This window comes from Sorex araneus, chromosome 8, assembly GCF_027595985.1.
Source record: "Sorex araneus isolate mSorAra2 chromosome 8, mSorAra2.pri, whole genome shotgun sequence".
NCBI classification, from domain to species: domain Eukaryota; kingdom Metazoa; phylum Chordata; class Mammalia; order Eulipotyphla; family Soricidae; genus Sorex; species Sorex araneus.
In genome coordinates, this window is record NC_073309.1 from 46,555,099 (window position 1) to 46,577,906 (window position 22,808).

General features: G+C 49.6%; 1 protein-coding gene across 1 annotated transcript; it reads right to left on the bottom strand.

The window, feature by feature from the left end:
- Window positions 1-14,102: 14,102 nt before the first annotated feature.
- Window positions 14,103-22,573, bottom strand: LOC101539735 (carcinoembryonic antigen-related cell adhesion molecule 8-like). The gene is made up of 9 exons (XM_055146441.1): window positions 22,510-22,573; window positions 21,043-21,396; window positions 19,252-19,530; window positions 18,611-18,865; window positions 16,524-16,802; window positions 16,270-16,380; window positions 15,117-15,240; window positions 14,205-14,257; window positions 14,103-14,128 (listed from the first exon to the last, which is right to left on the bottom strand). Exons 1-9 carry the CDS (start codon window positions 22,571-22,573, stop codon window positions 14,103-14,105), a joined length of 1,545 nt encoding a protein of 514 aa, XP_055002416.1.
- Between the last annotated feature and the right edge of the window lie 235 nt (window positions 22,574-22,808).

The following is a 22,808-nucleotide window of genomic DNA, read 5'->3' on the forward strand; positions in this document are numbered from 1 at the left end:
ATCCCACTTGGGAAGGGAGATGCGTGCTGAAAGTAGACTAGAGACTGAACACAATGGCCACTCAATACCCCTATTGCAAACCACAACACCCAATTGGAGAGAGAGAGAGAGATCAAAAGGGAATACCCTGCCACAGAGGTAGGGTCAGGTGGGATGGAGATGGGATTCGGGGTGGGGGGGATACTGGGTTTATTGGTGGTGGAGAATGGGCACTGGTGGAGAGATGAGTTTGTGAACATTGTATGAGGGAAAAACAAGTTCTAAATGTGTGAATCTGTATCTGTACCCTCATAGTGATTCACTAATTAAAGAATAAAATTAAAATTAAAATTAAAAAAAATCATATACCATGACCAAGTAGGATTCATCCCAGGGATGCAAGGATGGCTTAACATTCGCAAGTCAATCAACATAATTCATCATATCAATAAAAGAAATAATAAAAACCATATGATCATATCAATAGATGCAGAGAAAGCATTTGACAAGATTCATCACCCATTTATGATGAAAACTCTCAGCAGAATGGGCATTGAAGGAACTTTCCTCAATATAGTCAAAGCCATCCACCAAAAGCCCACGACAAGTATCATTCTCAATGGGGAAAAACTAAAAGCCTTCCTCTAAGATCGGGCACAAGGCAAGGTTGCCCGCTTTCGCCACTCCTATTCAATATAGTACTGGAAATCCTGGCCATAGCAGTTAGACAAGAAAAAGATATCAAGGGAATACAGATAGGAAAGGAAGAGGTCAAGTTATCACTATTTGCAGACGATATGATACTATACTTGGAAAACCCTAAAGTCTCTACAGAAAAGCTCCTAGAAACAATAGGTTGATACAGTAAAGTGGCAGTCTACAAAATCAACACCCAAAAGTCCATGGCTTTCTTATATACAAATAATGAAAGAGAAGAAAGAGACGTTAAAAAAAATCCCGTTCACAGTAGTACCTCAGAAAATCAAGTACCTTGGAATCAGCTTAACCAAATAGGTGAAGGACTTATACAAGGAAAATTACAAAACACTACTTCAAGAAATAAAAGAGAACACAAAGAAATGGAGACACATCCCCTACTTATGAATAGGGATAATTAACATTATCAAAATGGCAATACTGCCCAAAGCACTATACAAATTTAATGTGGTCCCTATCAAGATACCCGTGACATTTTTCAAAGAAATAGGCAAAACACTCTTGAAATTTATATTGAACAATAAACCCCCAGGAATAGCTAAAGCAATGCTTAGAAAAAAAAAAAAGATGAGTGGCGTCACCTTCCCCAACTTCAAACTCTACTACAAAGCAGTAGTAATTAAAACAGCATGGTATTGGGATAAAAACAGACCTGCAGACAAATGGAACAGAATTGAATATCCTGTCTCAGACCCCCAAATATATGACCACTTAATCTTTGACAACGGAGCAAGAAATGCAAAGTAGAACAAGGAAAGCCCTTCAACAAGTAGTGCTGGGAAAACTGGGTAGCTACTTGCAAAAAAATGAACTCTGAACTCTGTCTAATGCCAGGCACAAAAGTCAGATCAAAGTGGATTAAAGACCTCAATATCAGACATGAATCCATAGGTACATAGAAGAAAATGTAGGCAAAACTCTCCATGACATTGAAGCTAAAAACATCTTTAAGGATGAAATAGCACCGACCATGTAAGAGGAAGCAAACATAAACAAATGGGACTACGTCAAACTAAGAAGCTTCTGCACTTCAAAAGAAACAGTGACCAAAATACAGAGAGAGCCCACGGAATGGGAAAGAATATTTACCCAATACCCATCTGATAAGGGATTAATATCCAGGACATACAAGGCACTTGTAGAATTGTATAAGAAAAAAACCTCCAACCCCATCAAAAAATTGGGAGAAGAAATGAACAGAAGTTTCCTCATAAAAGAAATACAAATGGCCAAAAGGCACATGAAAAAATGCCCCACATCGCTGGTCATCAGGGACCTGCAAATCAAAACAACAATGAGATATCATCTCACACCACAGAGACTGGCACACATTCCAAAGAACAAAAGCAACCAGTGCTGACGTGGATGTGGCAAAAAGGGACGCTCTTTCACTGTTGGTGGAAATGCCGACTGGTCCAGCCTTTCTGGAAAACAATATGGACAGTCCTTCAAAAACTAGAAATTGAGCTTCCATATGACCCCGCAATACCACTTCTGGGAATATATCCCGAGGATGTAAAAGAGCACAGTAGAAATGACATCTGTACCTATATATTCATTGCAGCACTGTTCACAATAGCCAAAATATGGGAACAACCTGAGTGCCCTAAAACAGATGACTGGTTAAAGAAACTTTGATACATCTACACAACAGAATACTATGCAGCTGTTAGGAAAGATGAGTGGCGTCAAATGATAAATTTGCTTGTAAATGGATAGACATGGAGAGTATCATGCTAAGTGAAATGAGTCAGAAAGAGAGGGATAGACATAGAAGGACTGCACTTTTTTGTGTGGAGTATAGAATAACATCACATGAGGCTGACACCCAAGGACAGTAGATACAAGGGCCAGGAAGATTGCCCAATAGCTGGAAGACTGATTCATGAGCGGAGGGGAGAAGGCAGATGGAATAGAGAAGGGATCACTAAGAAAATGTTGACTGGCTGCTCTCTGCTGAGATGTGACCCGAGTGGTCGCACACGGCCTCTTCGTTGCTGAATGACCATGATCCCAGAGGCCACCTATCTACTTTTGACACCAGCAGCTTCTTGCAGAAATGTCTCTAGACAGTGAACTAGGCTATTGTGAACAGGGCGCCATGGCCCCATGCCGCCCCAGGAGGGGAAAGGTTTTTCTCTCTCGGCTTTTCCTTTTTGGGGGAGGGGAAGGAGGCAGCGTGGCAACCGCCATCTTATAAGGACCACTAAAGAGAGTTATGAGCTTGCAGCAACGGGATGCGTGGGAGATCTCGGGATGGGGGGGGCATTACTGGCACAGCTCTCTGCCAAGAGGTGACCTGAGCGGCAGCACGTGTGTGGCCTCTCCATTGCTGAATGACCATGATCCCAGAGGCCATCTATCTACTTTTGGCACCAGCAGCTTCTTGCAGAAATGTCTCTGGACTGTGAACTAAGCCACGACCTCGTGCCACCGCAGAGGGGAAAGGTTTTTCTCTCTCGGTTTTTCCTTTTCAAAGGTGGGGGGAGTGTTGCGTGTACATTCGTGTGGTCGGAGGCCCTGAGATAAGGAACACGGAAGAAATGTCTTGATTGGAGGACTAAGGCTCTCTCTGGCTCTTAGCAAAGGCAGAGGGCCTCGGGGACCTCCTTTTATTGATCATGGTGAAGAGGAGGGCAGGTTAAGAGTCAAGAACTGAAGGGCAGGTTAAGGGTTAACTGCTGAAGTTGCCCTTTGTAACTACTTGACTGCTTTGAAAGATGTTTTCAGGACCTACCACTGGGCAGGACTCTGTCACCAAATGGGCCAACAAAACTGTAAACAAACATCTGCTAGGAATGGTCAACAAATGTTGAAATTAGCATATTAAGTGAAATAGGTGTGGTTTTCCCTTTTGTATGGTTTTCCTTTGATCCAATACCTGTGATTTTCTTTGATATGTATGATTCTCCTTTGATCCAATACATGTAATTTTCCCCCAATATGTGTGATCCCCTTTGACATATAGATGTGATTCCCTTTGATATGTGAGATTTTCATTTGTCAACAAATGTTTAGATATGCAAATTAAGTGACCTATGTAATTCCCTTTGATATGTGAGATTTTCATTTCTCCCCCAAAAGGGTATAAAAACAGCTAGCTTTTTGAGTTCGGGGCCTTCGATTATGCCACGCTATTGAGGCACAATTGAAGGTCCCAATATAGCTATATTGGCTTAAATAAATATATTGGCTTAAAATTTTGCAGAAAGAGTTGTCTTGGTTGTGTTCTTTTGTCTCTCCGAGCCTCCCCCGGGCAGAGATCTGCCGCCCCTAACAATGGTAGCTTTAAAAGGTGCAATATAGTGAAGTCACCAAAGTCATCAAAAGATGTTACAGGAAGAACATTGAGGCAACATTATTTCCTTGTATCTGCAGGCCAGTAATCTAGGCCTCTGGAAAGAAGATGCAAAAACCAAAACTTCCTTGGGCTAAAAGCACTTGGATTTACATCCCAAAGACAAAACTGGGCCCTGCACCTGAAATCTACATCCCAAAGACTAGGCTGGGCCAGAGCCTACAATTTACAATATCAAAGGTTAGGCCTGGCTAACACCATCTGCATGTCAAAGACCAGCCAGGCTTCTGTGAGAGAAGGAAAACTGCTCTTTTCAGTATACTGAAATTATTTTTCTGAAGGCAGCTTGAAGGGGAAAAATGTTCAGCTTCATCCAAACCAGTCAGGACACAGGAGAAATCTCGCCCATTTTCATGGGTCCCTATGTTCCTGTCCGTAGTACAATACAGTATACATGGGCTCGCCCTGGTAGCTCAGTCCAGCCCCAACAGGGGAGGGGGCGGCGTGGCGACCACCATCTTATAAGGACCACTAAAGAGAGGTAAGAGCTTGCAATGATGCAATTTCTGGCAGAAATTTCCCTGGACTTAGTTACTAAAATACTAAAATACAGAAATCCAAAACCACGCAGCCACTATCGCAGCCACGTGACCTCATATCTCTTCATTCTCAGCAATAGAAGATAAGTTATCAAATGCTTCCTTTTCAGCAGGTCTGATTGGAGATGGGGGAGACTCCAAACAATACTAGAACAATACTAGTGATTTTTTTGTTGAAATATTGAATGTAATAAAAGTAAAGAGAAAGTAAAGTGAAAAATTATCAGCTACACAGGCCGGGGCAGGGGGGCAGTGGGATAGGCGGTATACTGGGGTTCTTGGGGGTTCTTGGTGGAACGTGTGCACTGGTGAAGGGATGGGTGATCGATCATTGTATAACTGAGACATAAGCCTGAAAGCTTTGTAACTTTCCATATGGTGATTCAATAAAAAAAAAAAAAAGGAAAGAAAATGATGACTGAAGGGACCAGTTAGGATGGGAGATGCATGTCAAAAGTAGATAATGGGCCAAACATGATGACCTCTCACTGTCTGTGCTACAAGCCATAATGCCCAAAAGTAGAGAGAGAGTATGGGGAATATTGTCTGCTATGAAGGCAGGGTAAGTGTGGGAAGGGGGGTGCATACCTGGGATGTTGTTGGTGGAGAGTGTGCACTGCTGGAGGGATGGGTGTTTGATCATTGTGAGATTGCAACCCAAACATGAAAGCTTGTAACTATCTCACGGTGATTCAATAAAATTAAAAAAAAAAGATTTTAGTTACAAGCAGTTATGGGGAATAAAAGACAGGTACTAAAACTTGGGAGTGGGAGTAGTAGTACAGCAGCTAGGGCATTTGCCTTGCACATGACCAGCCCAGGTTTGATCCCCAGGGCAGGCAACTGAGTTTGGTGTATATCCCTGCAGCAAGGCTGACTCTGCGGGACCAGGGTATACTGAGGAACAAGGTCTCCCACATCATTCTGGGGCTCCTGCACCTTCATTCTTTCCATCCTTGTCTCTCCTATCTCCTTTCAATTCAGGCCTTCAGCTCTGCTCTGGGAACCTTCAGGATCAATTAGGAGGCCTATTTCCTCATGCCAGGCACTCAGGCACCCACACTTTTTCTTCTTCTCCTCCTTCTCCTTCTCCTCTTCCTCCTTCTCCTCCTCCTCCTTCTCTTCTTCCTCCCTCTCCTCTTCCTCCTCCTCATTTTTCTTCTCCTCCTTCACCTCCTCTTCCTCCTCCTTCTTCTCCTTCTCATCCTTCTTCTTCCTTCTCTTTCTCCCTCTCCTTCCTTCTTCCATTTCTCCTCCTTCTTCCTACTGAAATATTTATTTGACAAAACATTCGAGTCTTGTCATGTTTTGTGACTAGGATGGAACTGAAAGGTGACATTTTAAGAGAAGGAAGAGGAACAAGTACTGAACTCCTCCGCGAATGGGTTTATGGTGAAACAAAGCAGGCTAGAGACAATATCAAATGAGGAAAAACACTTGACTTTTGTGAACTCTGAGATTCCAAAGCAGTGGGGGATGACATCAGGGAGGAAAAAAGAGGAGGACTAGGGGAGACCTCAGGACAGTGAGTGGGAGTCTTAGGCACTTCAGTGGTTGTGTAAACACAACAGGGCAGCGGCACTCTATCTCTCCTGCCGCCCACATTCAGTAGTCTCAGCCGCTTCCCCCAACCCGGGGAGGTAGATGGCAATGAGCAAGCGAAGGAAAGAAGGAGAGCCAGGCTGGTTGGTCTCAATTGTAGTTTATTCCAGTCTCATGTCCATTTACTCCTGTATCTCTCCCTGCTTCTCCCCCACTCCAGTCCCCTCTTACAGTCTAGATAAATCCCCAAGCATCAGGGGTTGGGGCTTACACATAGGTGTCATCATACAATCAGTGGATGTAAGGTCCTTCCCTCAGGGGAAGCTACTTCCAGGACAGATTCTTATCCAGCAAGACGACTGGCCTAAAGGCAAATATGGGTATGTTTCTCCTCTTCTTAGTCCAACAAACATATAAACATTCATAATATGAATCATTTTGTATGGACACAGTAAGAGATACATTAAGCTTATAGAATTGCTCTCCTGGGGCCATCTTGACCTCAGACTACAGTATTCAGGCCAGATTAGTCTTCCTATACCTAGAAGGGTCCTAGTCTCGTTGTTACTTTTGGATCATGACAGCATTTGTCCATGACCAAGCTCTCAACTTGTAGTGAGTATAGTGGCACTTTGGCCTGGCCCATTTTGATGCCTGGGTAGCTCACAGCTTGCCCTGGGTCCTCTCAGTCCCTTCTCAGGACCCTGCTTTTGGGGTGTTAGGAACTAAGGGCAATTAAGGCTCAATTCGAGGAAACAGGTGCTTGGGAGGGAATAATATTTAAAGCCAACTAAATCCCAAGTTACAAAGCATAATATTAACTGTCTTCCTGTGTCTATACAAAAAGGACATTACTTTAAAGTAAACTATTCAAAAGACATATAGAGAGGAGTAAGGCAGTATTTCACTCATACGTAAAAAATCATAGACTTCTGAGGAATCTGACCTTACAAATTAACAGAGTCTGATGAGGGGGGAAAGGTGACAGACCGGTTGGGGAAGAGAGCATTGAGAAGAGTTTACAGATAAACACAGTGGAATGGAAGTGCCTCAGGAGAACTGTGATAAACCTAAGATTTCTATGGCAAGGGAAACAGGACATACCAATGTTGTCCTAAAATTTTTAGAGCTACATGCCAATAAACACAGAGGAATTGAGCTACTTCAGGAGCACTGTGATGGGTATCACCCAAAAAACCTAAGCTCCTTGTGGCAAGGGAGAAAGGACAAAGTGATGTTTTCCTACAGTGGTGGTGAAGAGGTGGAAACTTTGTACGTGGGACATGAGTATAGTGCTTGCCTTTTGCATGGTGGACCAGGGTGAGATCTCCAGTACCCCTATGGCACCCTGAACTTGCCAGGAGTGATTCCTAAATTCAGAACCAGGAGTAATCCCTGAGCACTGTTGGATGTGGCACCAAAGCCAAAGTTGGGGGGAAATCATAAAAAATAATACTATTTTCTTTATTATTATTATTATTATTATAATGTAGGAGCACTGCTATTTATTCAGCCATTGATTAAGCTGATTGAATTGAGCATGAACTCCACACTGCTTTTTTAAAAAAATTTTAAATTTTATAAATTAGTTCCTACCTGACGACGACAACCAGAGAGTCTCTTGCCCGCCTGCCTGACTGCATCACAGTGATTCAATTAAAAATTAAATAGGTGCTGGAGCAATAACACAGCAGGTAGGGCGTTTGCCTTGCACGCGGCAGACCCAAGTTCGATTCCCAGCATCCCATAGGGTCTCCCAAGCACCACCAGAAGTATTTTCTGAGTGCAGAGCCAGGAGTAACCCCTGTGCATCACCAGGTGTGACCCACTGTCACTGTCACTGTCATCCCGTTGCTCATTGATTTGCTTGAGCGGGCACAAGTAATGTCTCCATCGTGAGATTTGTTGTTACTGTTTTTGGCATATCGAATACACCACGGGTAGCTTACCAGGCTCTGCCGTGCAGGCGAGATACTCTCGGTAGCTTGCCGGGCTCTCTGAGAGGGATGGAGGAATTGAACAGGTGTGACCCCAAAAGCACAAATAAGTGATTAAAAATAAATTTAAAAATATCAGTTTCAAAACTTACTGAACCAATGCCAGGCCAGCTGACAGTTTAACCGGTCGAGAGCGAAGGTGAGGATTTTAAAGAGACAATACAAGTGGTTGAGAGAGCTGAGTTCTCATGGAAGAGCAGCATTGATCTTTATTTCCGGCAGTCTTTTAGACATCTCTACCGGGAACTTGACAGGTAAAATCATTATTTATAGTTATTTGACACTGGAGAAGAACTGTTCCTCAGAACATGAGACAACAGAGGCATCGGTGGCGTCAGTGTCCTTGTCAACATGAACTTGGCCATGAGCATTGATTCATTCAAATGCCTAACAACACGAATTGAACGATTACGTTTGAATAGATGTGGCTCACTGCTGGCAGTTTCTATTTTCGTCATCTACACACCAACATCCAACTATGATGAAGAAGAAATTGAGACGTTCTACATGGAGCTGGAGAAGTTCTATAAAGAAGACCACACCTTCTACAAGACCATTGTCAGTGATTTTAATGCAAGATAGGACTGAGAAAGTCGCCCGAAGTACTCCACATTGGAACCTATGGTCTAGAATGGAATGAACAGGGTGAGAAACTGTCTGAGTTCATCATGTTGACCAAGACCATCCATGGTAACTCATAGTTCTAGAAGGCCGAATCTAAACATTGTATATGGGCATCTCCCAGTAAACAGTTCCACAGTGAAATTGACCACATCATATTCAATTGAAGGTTTTGCCTGACCAATGTCGCTGTTGCCCCAAAATTTCAAACAGGATTGGACCACCGCCTCCTTCGTGCAAAATTCTACTTCACAGAGCAGGGAGGAAGGACTGCAAAGTTTAAGTTTAAGAAGAGAACTCCCAGAATGAGCACCAACTGGGAGCTCTTTGGCACTATTACAGCAAAGTGGGAAGATGCAGTTGTCGATAACATTGACGAGGAATATGATAGACTGGTTCAGCACCTCCATGACTGCTCGAAGAATGCCAAGAGTGGGAAAGCCACAAACACCTGTCTTCGGAAACTCTCGAGCTCATTTGCCAACGTGGTTTGGCATGAGCCTCAGGCAACCACAATCTAACATCCGAGCTCTCAAAGCTGTGCAGAGAAGCGATAAAGGAAGACCTCAAAGAGAGAAGAGCAGCAGTGTTGGCCGATGAGGCAGACACCGGGAAAAGTATTCGCAACACTCGCCTGTCCTTGGCCGACTACAAGACCAAAATGAATGCCCTCCAATGTACTGATGGATCTATCACATCTTCCAGAAGGGCAATGAAGAGGATTATTCAAGACATCTACTCAGATTTCTTTGACAGCCATGTCCACCTGTCCACATACCAAATTCCGCATGATGGATATGTCGTTCTCAAACGTCCTCCCTCCAAAATCCGACATGCCATTTCATTGGTAAAGACGTGTGCAGCACCCAGTCCAGACAAGGTCAGACCAAACACCTGAAGAATCTGCCATCAGTACTCATCAATACATTTACTCAGCTCTTCACACACTACCTGTCCGTATGCAAGGTTCCCTCCCATGGAAAACCAGCAGGACCATTCTGTTGTACAAGAAGGAAGACATCCATGGCATTGACAACTATCACCCAATCTGCCTGTTGTCCATCGTCTACAAGTTGTTCACTCGAGTCATCTTGAATAGAATAGGCAGAACAGACTATAGACAAAGGACAACCATGTGAGCAAGCGGAGTTTCCAAAAATTTCAGCACGATCATTATATCCACACAGTGATCAAGCTCATCGAAGTTTCGCAAGAGTTCAAGATGCCATTCTGTCTAACGTTCATTAGACAGAATGAACTAATGAATTCTTTTGATACTGAAGCGGTCATTGGAGCCCTAGCAAAATAAGGCGTTCAAACTCAGTACATCAAGATTCTCCATGAGCTGTATGAATGATTCACCACCAGGATCTCACCATTCTACAAGGAAGTGATCATTGATGTAAAGAGAAGTGTTCGGCAGGGTGATACCATTTCACCAAAACTCTTCAGTGCTGCCCTGGAGAACGTCATGCGACGACTGGAATGGGAAGGACTGGGAGTGAAGATAGATGGCCGGCAACTACACCACCTCCGCTTCCCTGATGACATCGTTCTCATAACACCAAACATTACCCAAGTGGCACACATGCAGGGCGACTTCAACCGCGAGTGTGGAAAGGTCCGACTGCAGCTGAATCTCAGCAAAACAATGTTCATGAAAAACAAACTAGTCCCTGATGTTCCATTTGCTCTCAATGGAATGAAAATCTCCGAATGCAGCAGCCATGTGTACCTGGGTTTAGAACTGAACATGAGGAACGACTTGGCGCCAGAACTGCACAGGAGGAAGAGAGCAGCATGGAATGCCCTCCAGGGTGTCCAAGAAGTGGTTAAGAGGACAAAGAACTTCCGGCTCCGGGCACATCTTTTCCTCCACCATTCTTCCTGCACTAACATACGCCTCAGCGACCTGGGCCCTACGAAAACAGGATGAGAACGCTTTTTGGGTATCCCAAAGAGGAATCGAAAGAGCTATGTTTGGAGTATCATGTTTCACTCAAGTGAGAGAAGGAATCCGGAGTTCTTACCTCCGTTGATGGTCAAGAGTCAGGGACGCTGTCTCATTTGTCAAGACATCAAAACTCAGATGGGCCGGACATGTAATGTGATTTAGAGACAACCGCTGGACTAGAGCTGTTACCGATTGGATTCCACAGGACGTCAAAAGACCGCATGGCTGTCCACCAACGAGATGGTCAGACTTCTTTGTCAAAACCCCGAATGAGGGGATGTGCATGAGATTTTGGGATGGAAGCGTTACCAGCGCCGCTCTCCGCCCAGATATGACCCAAGTGGCCGTACGTGTGTGACCTCTTCGTTGCTGGATGACCATGATCCCGGAGGCCAGCTAAACTACTTTTGTTACCAGCAGTTTCTCTCAGAAATGTCTCTAGACTGTGAATTAAGTCACGGCCCCATGCCGCCCCAGGAGGGGAAAGGTTTTTCTCCCTCGGCTTTTCCTTTCTGGTTGGGAAGGCCTGGCATGGCAACCGCCATCTTATAAGGACCACTAAAGAGAGGTAAGAGTTACAATGATGCAATTTCTGGCAGAAATTTCCCTGGTCTTAGTTACTAAAATAAAGAAATCCAAAACCACACGGCGGCCATAGACCTCATATCTCTTCATTCTCAGCAATGGAAAAGAAATTATCGAATGTTTTTCAGCAGGTCTGATTTTGGGGGGAAAACTCCAAACAATAATATTGATTTTTTTTGGTTGAAATATTGAATGTAATCAAAGTAAAGAGAAAGTAAAGTGAAAATTATCAGCTACACAGGCGGGGGTGGGTGGGAGGGGAGGTATACTGGGGTTCTTGGGGGTGGAATATGTGCACTGGTGAAGGGATGGGTGTTCGATCATTGTATAACTGAGACTTAATCCTGAATGCTTTGTAACTTTCCACATGGTGATTCAATTACTGTCACTGTCATCCCGTTGCTCATCGATTTGTTCGAGCGGGAACCAGTAATGTCTCTCATTGAGAGACTTATTGTTACTGTTTTTGGCATATCCAATACGCCACGGGTAGCTTGCCAGGCTCTGCCATGCGAGCGCAATACTCTCGGTAGCTTGCCGGGCTCTCCGAGAGGGGTGGAGGATACGAACACGGGTCGGCCTCGTCAACGGCGAACGCCCTACCGCTGTGCTATCGCAAAAAAAGAAAAAAAGAATGAATGGTTTGAGGCACTTCCTGTTCTTGGTTTGAGCAGATATTATTGGGCTACACTAGCACGAGATAGGGAGGAATGGAGACGTTACTGGCGCCCCCTCGAGCAAATCGAAGATCAAAGGGATGACAAATGATACAAGTAATAGTTATTCATAATTATTACAAAAAGCACACGTTTTTGATCATAACAAAGGTGAGGAACATAGTGTAGTGTAAAACAACTTGCCCCTAAACCAATAATACATAGAAAAACAATCTAATTATTTCTGTACTTTCAATTTCTGCAGAATCAAAATGCATCTATTTCTTATTAACATTCTTGCAGACTATGAATGGTGAACTATTAACTTCTCTACAGGCTTAGTTTGACAACACAGTGGCCACTCCACATACTCTGGTGGTGGGACAGAGAGCTGTGCCAAGAATTCTTGACCCTCGTTTGAGGCAGCTCCCAGGGCTATGTCCATTTAAGGACCCTGCATAGACAGGCAGCTCCCCAAAAACCAAATGAGCAGGACCCCATAATTATGAAAGATGTAGGGAAGGACGGGTGGAAGCACTGGGGTTCTCCAAACTGTGTATGGCCTCAGTGTGAGGCCACTGACAGGCACCACAGGCTCTGCGCCCACTACAGCCACCACCGCCGAGCTTCAGCCACAGCGGACAGTAGGGCTCATAACCCCACAGAGTCAGGGCAGGCCACTGTTTCGTGTCAACAAGGCTTCAGTTCTGAATGTTCTCGGGAAGAAGAGTAGAGCTCATGGAATCCACTCCGCAGAGCCAAGATGCCTCCAGATGAGGGCTGTGGCCGCCTCCTTATTCTTGACTGGTCCCAGCTGGTCCCAGTCTGGATCACTTCATAGGAAGGTGGAGCCCAAGCCATAGAACAGCTGGTAGGGTGCTTGCCTGGTGAGTGGCTGACCCAGGTTCGATCCCTGGCTGCCCATATCGTTCCTGAGCCTGCAAGAAGTGATCCCTGAGTGAAGAGTCAGGAGTCACTCCTGAGCACTGCCTGATGTGCCAATGACAAAAGGAAAAAAAAAAGAGTAGGCATCCACCAATTTCTATGAAAGCACCCGAAATCCTGGGGTGGGGGATAGAGCCATTGTCCGGTCCACTCAGGGCTCAGGAAAGTCTGAGGGGTCTCCAGAAGTCCCGGGGGATCCTGATTCTCAGGTGGAAACCCCAAATAGTCACAGGACTCAGAACTGTCCCTTGGCTTTAGGCTGCATGTCCTGGATCCTCAAGACTCTGAGGGCTCAGTGGCGCCCCCCAGCTGATGGGGTGGTTCCCTGAGATGCTAAGGAGCCACATCAGCTTGGTGGTGATCGGCAGTAGAAACTTGAGTTTGGGGTCAGTAACTCCTGAAAAGAGAGAAAAGAGGCCTGAGCCCTGTCCCCGTGTCTCAGGATGTGTCCTGAGGTGTCCCTGCCAACCCCCCAGTTAGAACCCCTTTCTCTGATGTTCCTGAAACTGGAAGCACTGCCAGGAAGGGCTGTGGAATAATCTAGGACCCTGGGCTGGCGGGGGTGACCCACGTTCCCATACTCACTTCATAGACAGGGACGGCACGAGATGGGTTGGGTCGGAGTGCCTGGGTAGGTAAGAGAGTGGGTGTCAGGACACAGGGTGTGAGGGTCACTCTTATGGGGTACCCTGTGCCTGCTTAGCCAACAAGGGATAAACCCTGAACTGAATGCCAGCTCTGTCCCCCACTAGCACCACCCTGTTTGTGACCCCCAGGATGCCTGCCCCTGGCTGGTCTCCAGATTCCTGGGACGAGGATGGGGACCCGGGTAGGTTCTCAGCAGGAAGAGGGGGCACCCCTGAGTGAGTGTGGCTCAGGTCTGAGAGACCCTTCCATGTTCTTGGGGATGGGGGATAGCTGCAGGCCCCCCTCCCTGGTGCCTTGCAGACCTTTGGGCTTACCTGGGAGGCAGAGCTGCTTGGGGCACTGGGGCCTGGAAGTAGACACAGGTTGTTAGCACAGATAGAGGGAGCACCCCAGAGGACTGGGGTTCAGTCCCAGAGCATCAGGGGACACTGGGTCTCCTTTGGGGAGACCTTTAGCAACTGTAGGGTCAGGGAGCGGGGGGGACAAGTCTGACTCAGACCCGCAGGTTGGGCTGACATGCCACTTGGGGGTCCCCTGTGCTAAGTGGTTCCTTAGGGCCCTCTAGGGGTTCAAGACCAGGTCAGAGCCTGGGAGGGTGGCAGGAGAGGATGGTGAGTCAGGACGGCAACCCGTCCCATTCATCCCGAAGGAGGGGACACTCACCTGGGGAGTCCGCGGGGGGCTGGTGTTCTCTGGGGTCAAGCTGTCTTGGGCTCCTAAGAAGGTCATCCGAGGTGAGAGTCAGAAGGGTTCCCAGTCTCTGTCCAAGCAAGGGCCAGAGAGGGTCCCACTTCCCAGCCCTGTGCTCCCATTTCCCCAATGCTGGCGGGAGGGGAGCGCCAGCAGGGGGCGCCCTGCAGAGCCTTAAGAAGGCACAGCCCTGGGGCAGGGAATGAAACTCTGGGAGTCTGGGACTGGACCGAGACCTGGATTCTGATGAGCAGGGATGTGGAGCTCAGGAGGACGGTGGGGCGGTGCCTGAGGGATCCCAGATGCGGATCCTCCTAGAGGACATGCTCATGGCGATGGGCCTCTCCCCACTCACAGACTTGGTCAAGAAGCTTCAAGCACCCTCTAGGCTCTGTCACGAGGTCCCCTTCTCCCAGCACACACCTCAGGGCCGAGGATCATGCATCTGCCACGTGGGGGGCATCGGAGCCCACCCGGCCCAGCCTGGTCCCTTTCTGCTCTCAGTGGGCTCAGATCATGAGATGCACATGCCCCTTGTGGACTGTGCAGAGTTGCGGGGGTACCCAGTGGGGCTGAGGTTCACCAGACCATACCATGGATGCTCAAGGGTCCCTGAGATGCAAGAGGGAGCCGGGCCCGTGCATCCAGGCTGCACTTAGCCTGCCCGTGGCAGTGTCTGGTTCTGGAACCAGAGGTGCCAATGCTGAAACTGGGGGGCACAGTGGCTTCAGTGGCCTGGATGGCACTGAGGGGCAGCCTGAATGAGGCACGTGGGTCAGGGAGATTTTGAGGTGCCCCCACCTAGATCCACAGCTGAGGAGAGGAACTGGGGCATGAGAGGAGAGCCATGGAGACAGGACCAGCAGGTTGGAAATGGCTTCAGACCTTTCAGACTTTCTGAGAAACAGGAAGTAGCCCAGGACAGCTGCGAACGCCGTCCCAATCAGGACCCCGATGATGAAGCAACCGATGACAATCCCCACCAGGATGTCTGTGGAGATTCCTCCTGCTGGAGGGAGACAGGGGGGCGTCCAAGTCCATTCCAGGGGAAACCCAGGAATATGTTCACTTGTACGTGAGGCTCGGCCTGAGCATATGGGAAGCAGCTTTGAGTGTGGTGGTGGTTGGGTCCGGAGGTTTTCGGCTGCCGGGGCTGGGTCCCTTGGGGTGGGAGGGCTCTCAGCCGCCCCCCTCTGGGGCGCCCCAAGTAAAGCTGCCTGGCGCGGAGTCCGGCAGCCTGGCTATGCGGGCTTCATATTGCTGGCAGGGGTCAGTCTGCTTGGAAGGAAGGAAATGACACGAGTCTGCATGTCGTGGAGCTGCCTCTGCACCCCCGGCCCAGCTGTGGGCTCCCCCAAAGTTCTCTTTTTCTCCGACTGAAATCTTGGGCTTGCTCTAACTTCCACCTTCACCACATCCCTGTCCCGCCCCTTCTCACACTGCTGCCTCTCACCATCATTTTTCTGTCACTATTGAAGGTCTGAGAGGGCCTGAGCCTTACATGCTCAGCTCCACGCTCATTAAAAATGAGATATTCCCCCCACCCCCAACCAGGTCCCCAGCTGGGGAGAGGAGCTAAGGTATGAGAGGACAACCACGGGGACAGGACCACTGGCACTCTGAAGGAAGCTGACATTCATTTCATCTAATCCTTCCATCCCTCCGAGGTAGGGGTGGGGAGGGGGGCGGCCCACTTTTCAGAAAGCGAGTCTGAAGGTAAAACCCAGAAGCAGGCTGCAGAGGTCACAGAATTGTGGAACTTGAGCTATCAACCAGATTCTGCTTGACTCCCCACCAAGAACACCCCGTTATCATCGATATAGTAAGAGGGGCGGGGCGGGGCCTGGGAGCTAAGCGCCCAGCATGAGCACGGGAACCACAAGGAGAGTTCAGGGACCCACAAAGTCACAGGGCTCCTACCACTCCTGTTGTCATTCCTGGCACCATCACAAGTGTCACCCCCAGCTGGCTCCAAACTATGTGTGAGCCCCAAATATTGAGGGAACATCCCCTCAAAGGGAGAGGGAATGGGCGGTACTGCCGAAACCTCCCGGGTGCTTGCTTCGACTGCAGGGGTTGGCATCGTCAACCACACAACATCCTCCGAACAGCTGGTTCCCCAAGCGGAAATCCTTTCCAGGGCCACGAGCTGAAACCCAAGCGATGGGGCAGCATGCTGGGTCCCGCCCACTGTTCTCCTCATAGCTCCCAGACCATCGGAGGGTCCTACTCCTCAGAAGTCTCCACCCATGACATGCAGCAGGAAAGGAGGGTGTGCTGAAGGCCACCTACATGTCACTTGCAGCTCCAGGCGGGGACTTTTTATGGAACTGATGGGGTTGGAGATCTCACAGTGATAGTCGCCGGCATCGGACACCGAGATAGACGTGATGGTGAGGGTCTTGTTGTCTCGAGACAGCAGCTTCGTGTCTGAGGGCTGCAGAGGCTGATTATTGTGGACCCATTGGGTGGAGATATCAGTGTCATTCGTGATGCAGACCAGGATCACGTTGTTATCACCTTCTGCCACTGTGGTGTTGGAGGCATGGATGGAGGCTGATGTCACTGGGTCTGTAGAGAAATGGAGTTGAGGTGTCAGGACGAGCTGGGACCTGGGTTCACGCCATCCTCAGGCATCTTAGTCTCCTTGGCCACAGTGTGCAGAGGTCACCAGAAAGGCCGGGCCACAGAGAAGGTGTTTGTTTCCTCACAACCCTTAGGAAAAAGCAGCTTCTCAACCTGTGACCCTCATTTATCTCAAGATGACTCCCAGCCTGTCCCCCCACTCCATCTCTGTGTCAGCAGCTCCAGGAAACTTCTCAGCATGTGAGTCCAGCAAATCAGTATGGAACGCTTCTCCCACTGTCCCACCCTGCGGTGACCCCTTCTTAGAGTCTGTGTCTGGATAAAGGCCTGAACCTTCTGTCATGGACAGTAGCTTCCCATGAAGAAGAAAAGATGTTTCCTTGGTAAATGTTTTATTTAGCAAGGTGGAATAGCTGAGTCAGCCCTTCAGACCATAGGCTCAGGGATTTCTCACTCTGAAATTCTCAAAGCTTATCTCGAATCTCTCAGAGAAGGAATCTCTAGGAAAGCGATCACAGTGCATCAAAGGCTGGTGCTGTCCACCTCTCCTTAAACCGTGTCTGTGGCCCTGCTCCTTCCTTCTCAGGAACAGACACCACATGTCTGTTGTTTACCATTGGCTCGCTTGCTTTTGGGGCCACACCCAGCAGTGCTCAGGCCTTAGTTCTGGTCTTGTGCTCAGGGATCATTCCTAGAGGTGCTCAGGGAACCAGATGTGGTGCTGGGTTTGAACCTAGGTCAGTTACATGTGAGCCAGGTGCTCTACCTGCTTTGCACATACAAACACACACACATCCCTTTTTTGGGGGTGGGCTCTGTTCTGTTTGTCACCTGGGCAGGTGCTGCAGTGTCAGACAGCTGAGAGCAGGGCAAGCTCAGAGGAGCCTCCCAGGCTCCCTCCCTCCACTCCCTGCAGCCTGGCCTGAGGAAGCTCCAGTGTCAGTTGGTGGCAGCATTGGAGACTCCAAATGGGTAGCCAGAGCTCCTTTTCCATGTGCTCATCCCTCCCCTGACGGCATCGGAGCAGGTTGAGGGCAGGCCTAGGGCAGAGCAAGGAGCCAGTTCTGTCCTGTCTACAGCAACTGAGAGGTCTCATTCTCTCCAGGGAAAAGGACTGGCACTCAGATCAAAATTATCTACTCTGCTTGTAGCGTAGCACAGAAAGCAGGTAACAGAAAGCAGGGACAAAGGGAATTATTGAGGCAACAAGCAGCCAAACCCTAGTGCTTCCCTCTAGTCTGCTACCCTGCAGGGCCTCTGGGTCTCAGAGGAAGCCCCAGCATGTCTCAGGCTTTGCTATATGAGCCAAGAGAAATCTGAAACATGCGGAGTGGAAAAATCTGTGGACATTTAGTAAGAGGGAGGCCAGGGGAATAATTTGAGATTCACTTGTGTCCATGGACAGTAGAGAAATAGCTTCTTTCAGTCATTTTTGTTTGTTCTGTGTTTTGGGTGAGGTTTGGTGCTCAGGGGCTGATGCTCCAGGCACTACGCAGCACGGGGTTGTGAACCCAGGACCCCTGCTTTTAAAGTGGGAACGCTGGCCCAAGCTTGCAAATGGGAAAAAAAAAACTTCAACACAAGTTTTGCTTATTGGATCACACCGGGCGATGCAGAGGGGCTACACCTGGCTCTGCACTCAGGAATTACTCCTGGAGGTGCTCAGGGGACCATATGGGATGCTGGGAATCAAACCGGGTCGGCTACATGCAAGGTAAACGCCCTACTCGCTGTGCTATTGCTCCAGCCCCTCCAACCCAAGTTTTGAACCAACATTCCAGGAAGGCACTTACCTAAGACTGTGATATTGATCGTATTGGTCGCCTTGAGTAGTGTCACATTGTTACTGACGAAGCAGGTATAGGAACCACTGTCATCCAGAGAGAGGGCGGGTATGAAGAAGTTCTGTGCGACTACCGTGGCCTGCTTGCTGGTAGACCAGGTAAACTTTGCAGGCGGGTGGGAGGCAGTGTAGCAGGAGAGGCTGAGGCTCGCCCCTCGACGGTAGAAGTTTTTTGAGGGGGAGATGATGGGAGGGTCTGGGCCATCTGCAACACAGAACCAAATCTGAGATGTTGGGGGGAAGGGGAGCCCCTGCCTGTCCTGGGCCTCAGTGTCCCTCTGAGCCGGGTCTCACCTTGCTGTAAAGTCCTGACCCTGACCCTCGTGTGCTCTCTGAGTCTGAGTCTGAGCCATTACTCTGTTCTGATGGTGGGTCATTGACTCGGGCCTCCCAGATATGGTGGGCCTGGCTGTCCTCATCCCGCCCAGGGTTGGACTGCTGAGCCTGCGGGGAAGAGAGCTGTGGCCTGTCTGGGTGTGGATGGGACATATTAAGTGTTGGGGGTGAAGGACATGAAGGAGGTGGCTCGATGTGACCTGTCAATATGGACTGGGGGAGCATCCCCCCTGGGTAGGGACAAGAGTTACTCACACAAAACAGCCAGGTTGAATTGGTCGCTGGTTTTGGAGCTCACAGGGTTCCAGTTCTCACACACATAGGCTCCAGTGTTATTCCTCAGGGCAGGGCTTAAAGTCAGAACCCGATTTTGCTTGGACAGCTCCAGCCCACCACCCTGAGCGACAGGTTTAGAGTTGAAGAACCACCGATAGGTCGTGTCTGGAGTCTCAGGATCACACTGCAGTGTCACGGTGTCCTTTTTCTCAGTGGGGTGCTCGTTGTCGGCGTTGATTTGGGGTTTGGTTAGCCGCACTGTACGGGGAACAGAGAACATGGCCCTTGTGGTGCCTGGATTCCTCCAGGGGCGTGTCGTCAGAGTTGGTGTCTCTCCCCTCAGTGAGGCAGCTGTGTGCATCTCTGAGGAAGGCGTGAAGGTGGAGCTGGGGACTGGAAGGGCTTTCCTTGCCGGCACCAGGAGGGAGAGAACCTGGAGGGCCCCAGAGGAAGACCTTCCCGTATGGACCTGGGAACTTGTTGTGCAGCTGCTGCCCCAGTGGTTCTGTGTTCTGCCCACTGCCCAGGAGCTGGGCCTGGTCTCCGGAGTTAGATGGGGCAGAACAGTGGCAATAGCAGGAGTTTCTGGGGAACTCAGGAAAGAAGAAGTGTGGGGAGCAGGGGCAGCGCTGGCTGGGATGAAGAAGAGAAGGACGAGGAGAAGGAGGAGTAGGAGGAAGGATGTGGAAGGAGCAGAGAGCACAAGGATCCCTGTGAGTATTGATTCAAGTGACCTCTGACACCCAAAGGTCAGCCCCTGTGAACGGGAAGCAGAGTCATGTGCCCCGAACCGTCCTACGGCTCCCAGTCCACAGCCACCGTGCCCCCTGGCTTCTGGGGTGCCTTAGGGGCAGTGGTCAGAGGGTGGAGCAGGGGTCTGGGGTTGTCAGAACCTCCCAGGACTCTGACCCAGTTTCAGACCCTCCCCACTGTCCCCTCACTCTCAAGGGCTCCCTATGGGCCCTATGCGGGTGCAGGGGAGGGGAAAAGTCCTTTCTTGAATTCTCCATCAGTGGTGACCCACATGTCAGGACCCCAATACGTGTATGCCAGCCCCTTGCAGGGAGGTGAGTCTCCCCTGTGGAGAGGCCTGGGCTCTGCCCCGCTGACGCTCAGTGTGGCTGTGGGTCATTCAGTTCTAGAACCACATTCTAGATTAATCCTCCACTGTGCTCATGCCAGGGCCAGGACTTCTCCCTCTGAGAGATCCCGAAGGAGACAGGATCTTTTCCTGTTTGTTGTGGGGCCACACCCTGCGGTGTTCAGTGGTTACTCCAGATTCAGTGCTCAAGGGTAGTAATCGACAGTCCTCAGGGGGGGCATGAGTCTGTGCCCTGACCCCAGAGCTCCCTCAGGCAAGCACGTGCTCCAGCCCACTGAGCTCTCCCCACCACAGGAAAGGACCTTAATGACCATTTGGTGTCCAGCTCCACAGAGGCATAGTCGGGCCCCAGGGCTGGAGGACTTTGGATCAGGAACCAGATCTTTCTCTTCAGTGTTTGTCCTGCACAAATGCTCAAATATCCCAAAAGGAAGCTTCGTGCAAGGGAGGAGGCTGCCCCGTCCAGAACCAAATCTTGTGTTTGTTGTGGATTCACCCTCAGTCCCCAAGGTTGGAGAGGGATTACTCACCATACACGCCAAGCTCTCCTTTTACTGATAGAACGTCACTTTTTATCATGCTTCATGCAGGGGAGAGGGCAGCTCCATTAGGGACCAAATTCCATGTGGTAGGTAGGTTCGGCTCTAACCCCACCCCAGCCCACTCACCGTACACGCCGAGGACTCCTCTTGCTGTTATAGAGTCACCTCCCATTGTAAAGATTTGTATGAGGTAGGTGCTCTTGTCCCTCTGGGTGAGGTTCTGGATGTGCAGGGTTCCGTTGTTGAACAGGGTCTCTCGGTGGCTGAATAAAGGCCCATTAGTAATATTTTCTGGGTTTATTTTCAATGTTATAATGATGTTCTTTGATTCAATTACCCCTTTATACCAGTCTAAGCGTACAGTATTTTCTGGCACCTTGTGGACAAACATGGTGACATCGTCCCCTACCACAGCATTGGATGGTATTATTTCCACAGATGCAGCATTGGCAGGCAGGCTCCAGAAAGGTAAGAGTGTGGCTGGAATCAGAGAGAGTCGGAGGATTAGGCCTGTTACACGGGGGAGGAAAATGTGTCCTGGAGGGCTGAGAGATAGTACAAGGGTCAAGGCATTGCCTTGCATGTGGCCTTGCCCCTTGCCCCTTGCTTTGCATGTGGCTGACAGGGCTTGACCCCCTCCCTGCCAGGAGTTATCCCTGAGCACAGAACCAGGAGTGATCCTTGAGCACCTGTGCTGTGGCCCAACCCCCTTGACCACATCCAGCCTTTAAACACTAACTAAAACGAAAGGAAAGATGTGTCCTGAGGATGGAGCAAGGCTTCAGCCCTGTAGATTTCATTGTGTGTGTGTGTGTGTCTGTGTTTGTGTGCACACACATGTGCACTATGGGTTCAGGGTCAGAGGCAGGAAACCCTCACTTCAGCGTCCCTGACTTTGTTCTCTGTCACTTTCTCCCCAGATGTCGCACCTCCCTCCCTGTCCCAGACCCCGCTCACTCATGGCCCTGGGGAGATGCACCCTCCTCCTGCTCTGAACCCCCACTTCACAGTGGACCCGTCCCTGCTGTCCCTCCCTGAACCTTGTCCTTCCCTAACTGCACCTTCTAGATTCCTTGTGGTCTGTCTTCCTGGCCTCAAGACTTGAGCCCGTGAGGACGAGGCCCGTGGGACCGGCTCCAGCCCTGTGATGAGTGACGGGGCTCCCAGGTCAACCGCCTGGTTCCCCGAGTCCTGACACAGTGCCTGAGGACAGGATTCGAGGCCCCAGTCCATCTTATCTGCGGAGACTGACGAGATGCGTCTCATCCTCCGTGCAACTGGGATTCTCATCACAGCATGAGAATTCCCGTGCCAGCCCCCACCCGGATACAGTTTTGCTCTGTTGTTCGGGCCATACCCGGTGTGCCCAGTGGTGCCTCCTGACACAGGATTGGGGACCGAGCAGGGTTGCGGGTCGAGCACATGCAAAGATGGGCTTCAGCACTTTGACCTGTCGCCCTGGGGCCCCCGTCCCAATCTCACCCTGCCCCGCCCACCCCGTGCAAAGAGAATGCTCTGTCCCCTCTCAAAGCTCTGTTACCCCAGAAGACCCCAGCCTGTGTCCCCTGCCCACCCCAGGAAGGTCCCCCTCACCTGTGAGCAGGAGCCCCTTCCAGGGCACGCGCCCTCTGTGGGTAGGGGCTGATGGGGGCTCCATGTGTCCACTGCTGCTGGCTCCCACCAGCTGAGAGAAGTGCTGGAACCCCAGAAAGACCCACAAGCCCTACTGCTGCCGGGCAGACTGGCAGGCAGACAGGCAGACAGATGTGTGAGCCTCTGAGCTTCCTCCTCCTGAGCTGAGCTGCTCTGGACGTGGGCAAGGGGGGAGGCAGGGCCAGTCACGAACTGGGGCGGGCCTTTGCCCCTCCCTGTCCTCCCCATCCTGAAACTTA

Excerpts from the sequence above, each read along its gene's own strand:
- LOC101539735 (XM_055146441.1), bottom strand. The coding sequence starts at position 22,573 with ATGGAGCCCCCATCAGCCCCTACCCACAGAGGGCGCGTGCCCTGGAAG. Across the intron at positions 19,531-21,042 it reads AGGAGTCCTCGGCGTGTACG|TGCGGCTAACCAAACCCCAA; the intron begins GTGAGTGGGCTG and ends TTCCCCGTACAG. Across the intron at positions 16,803-18,610 it reads GATCAATATCACAGTCTTAG|ACCCAGTGACATCAGCCTCC; the intron begins GTAAGTGCCTTC and ends ATTTCTCTACAG.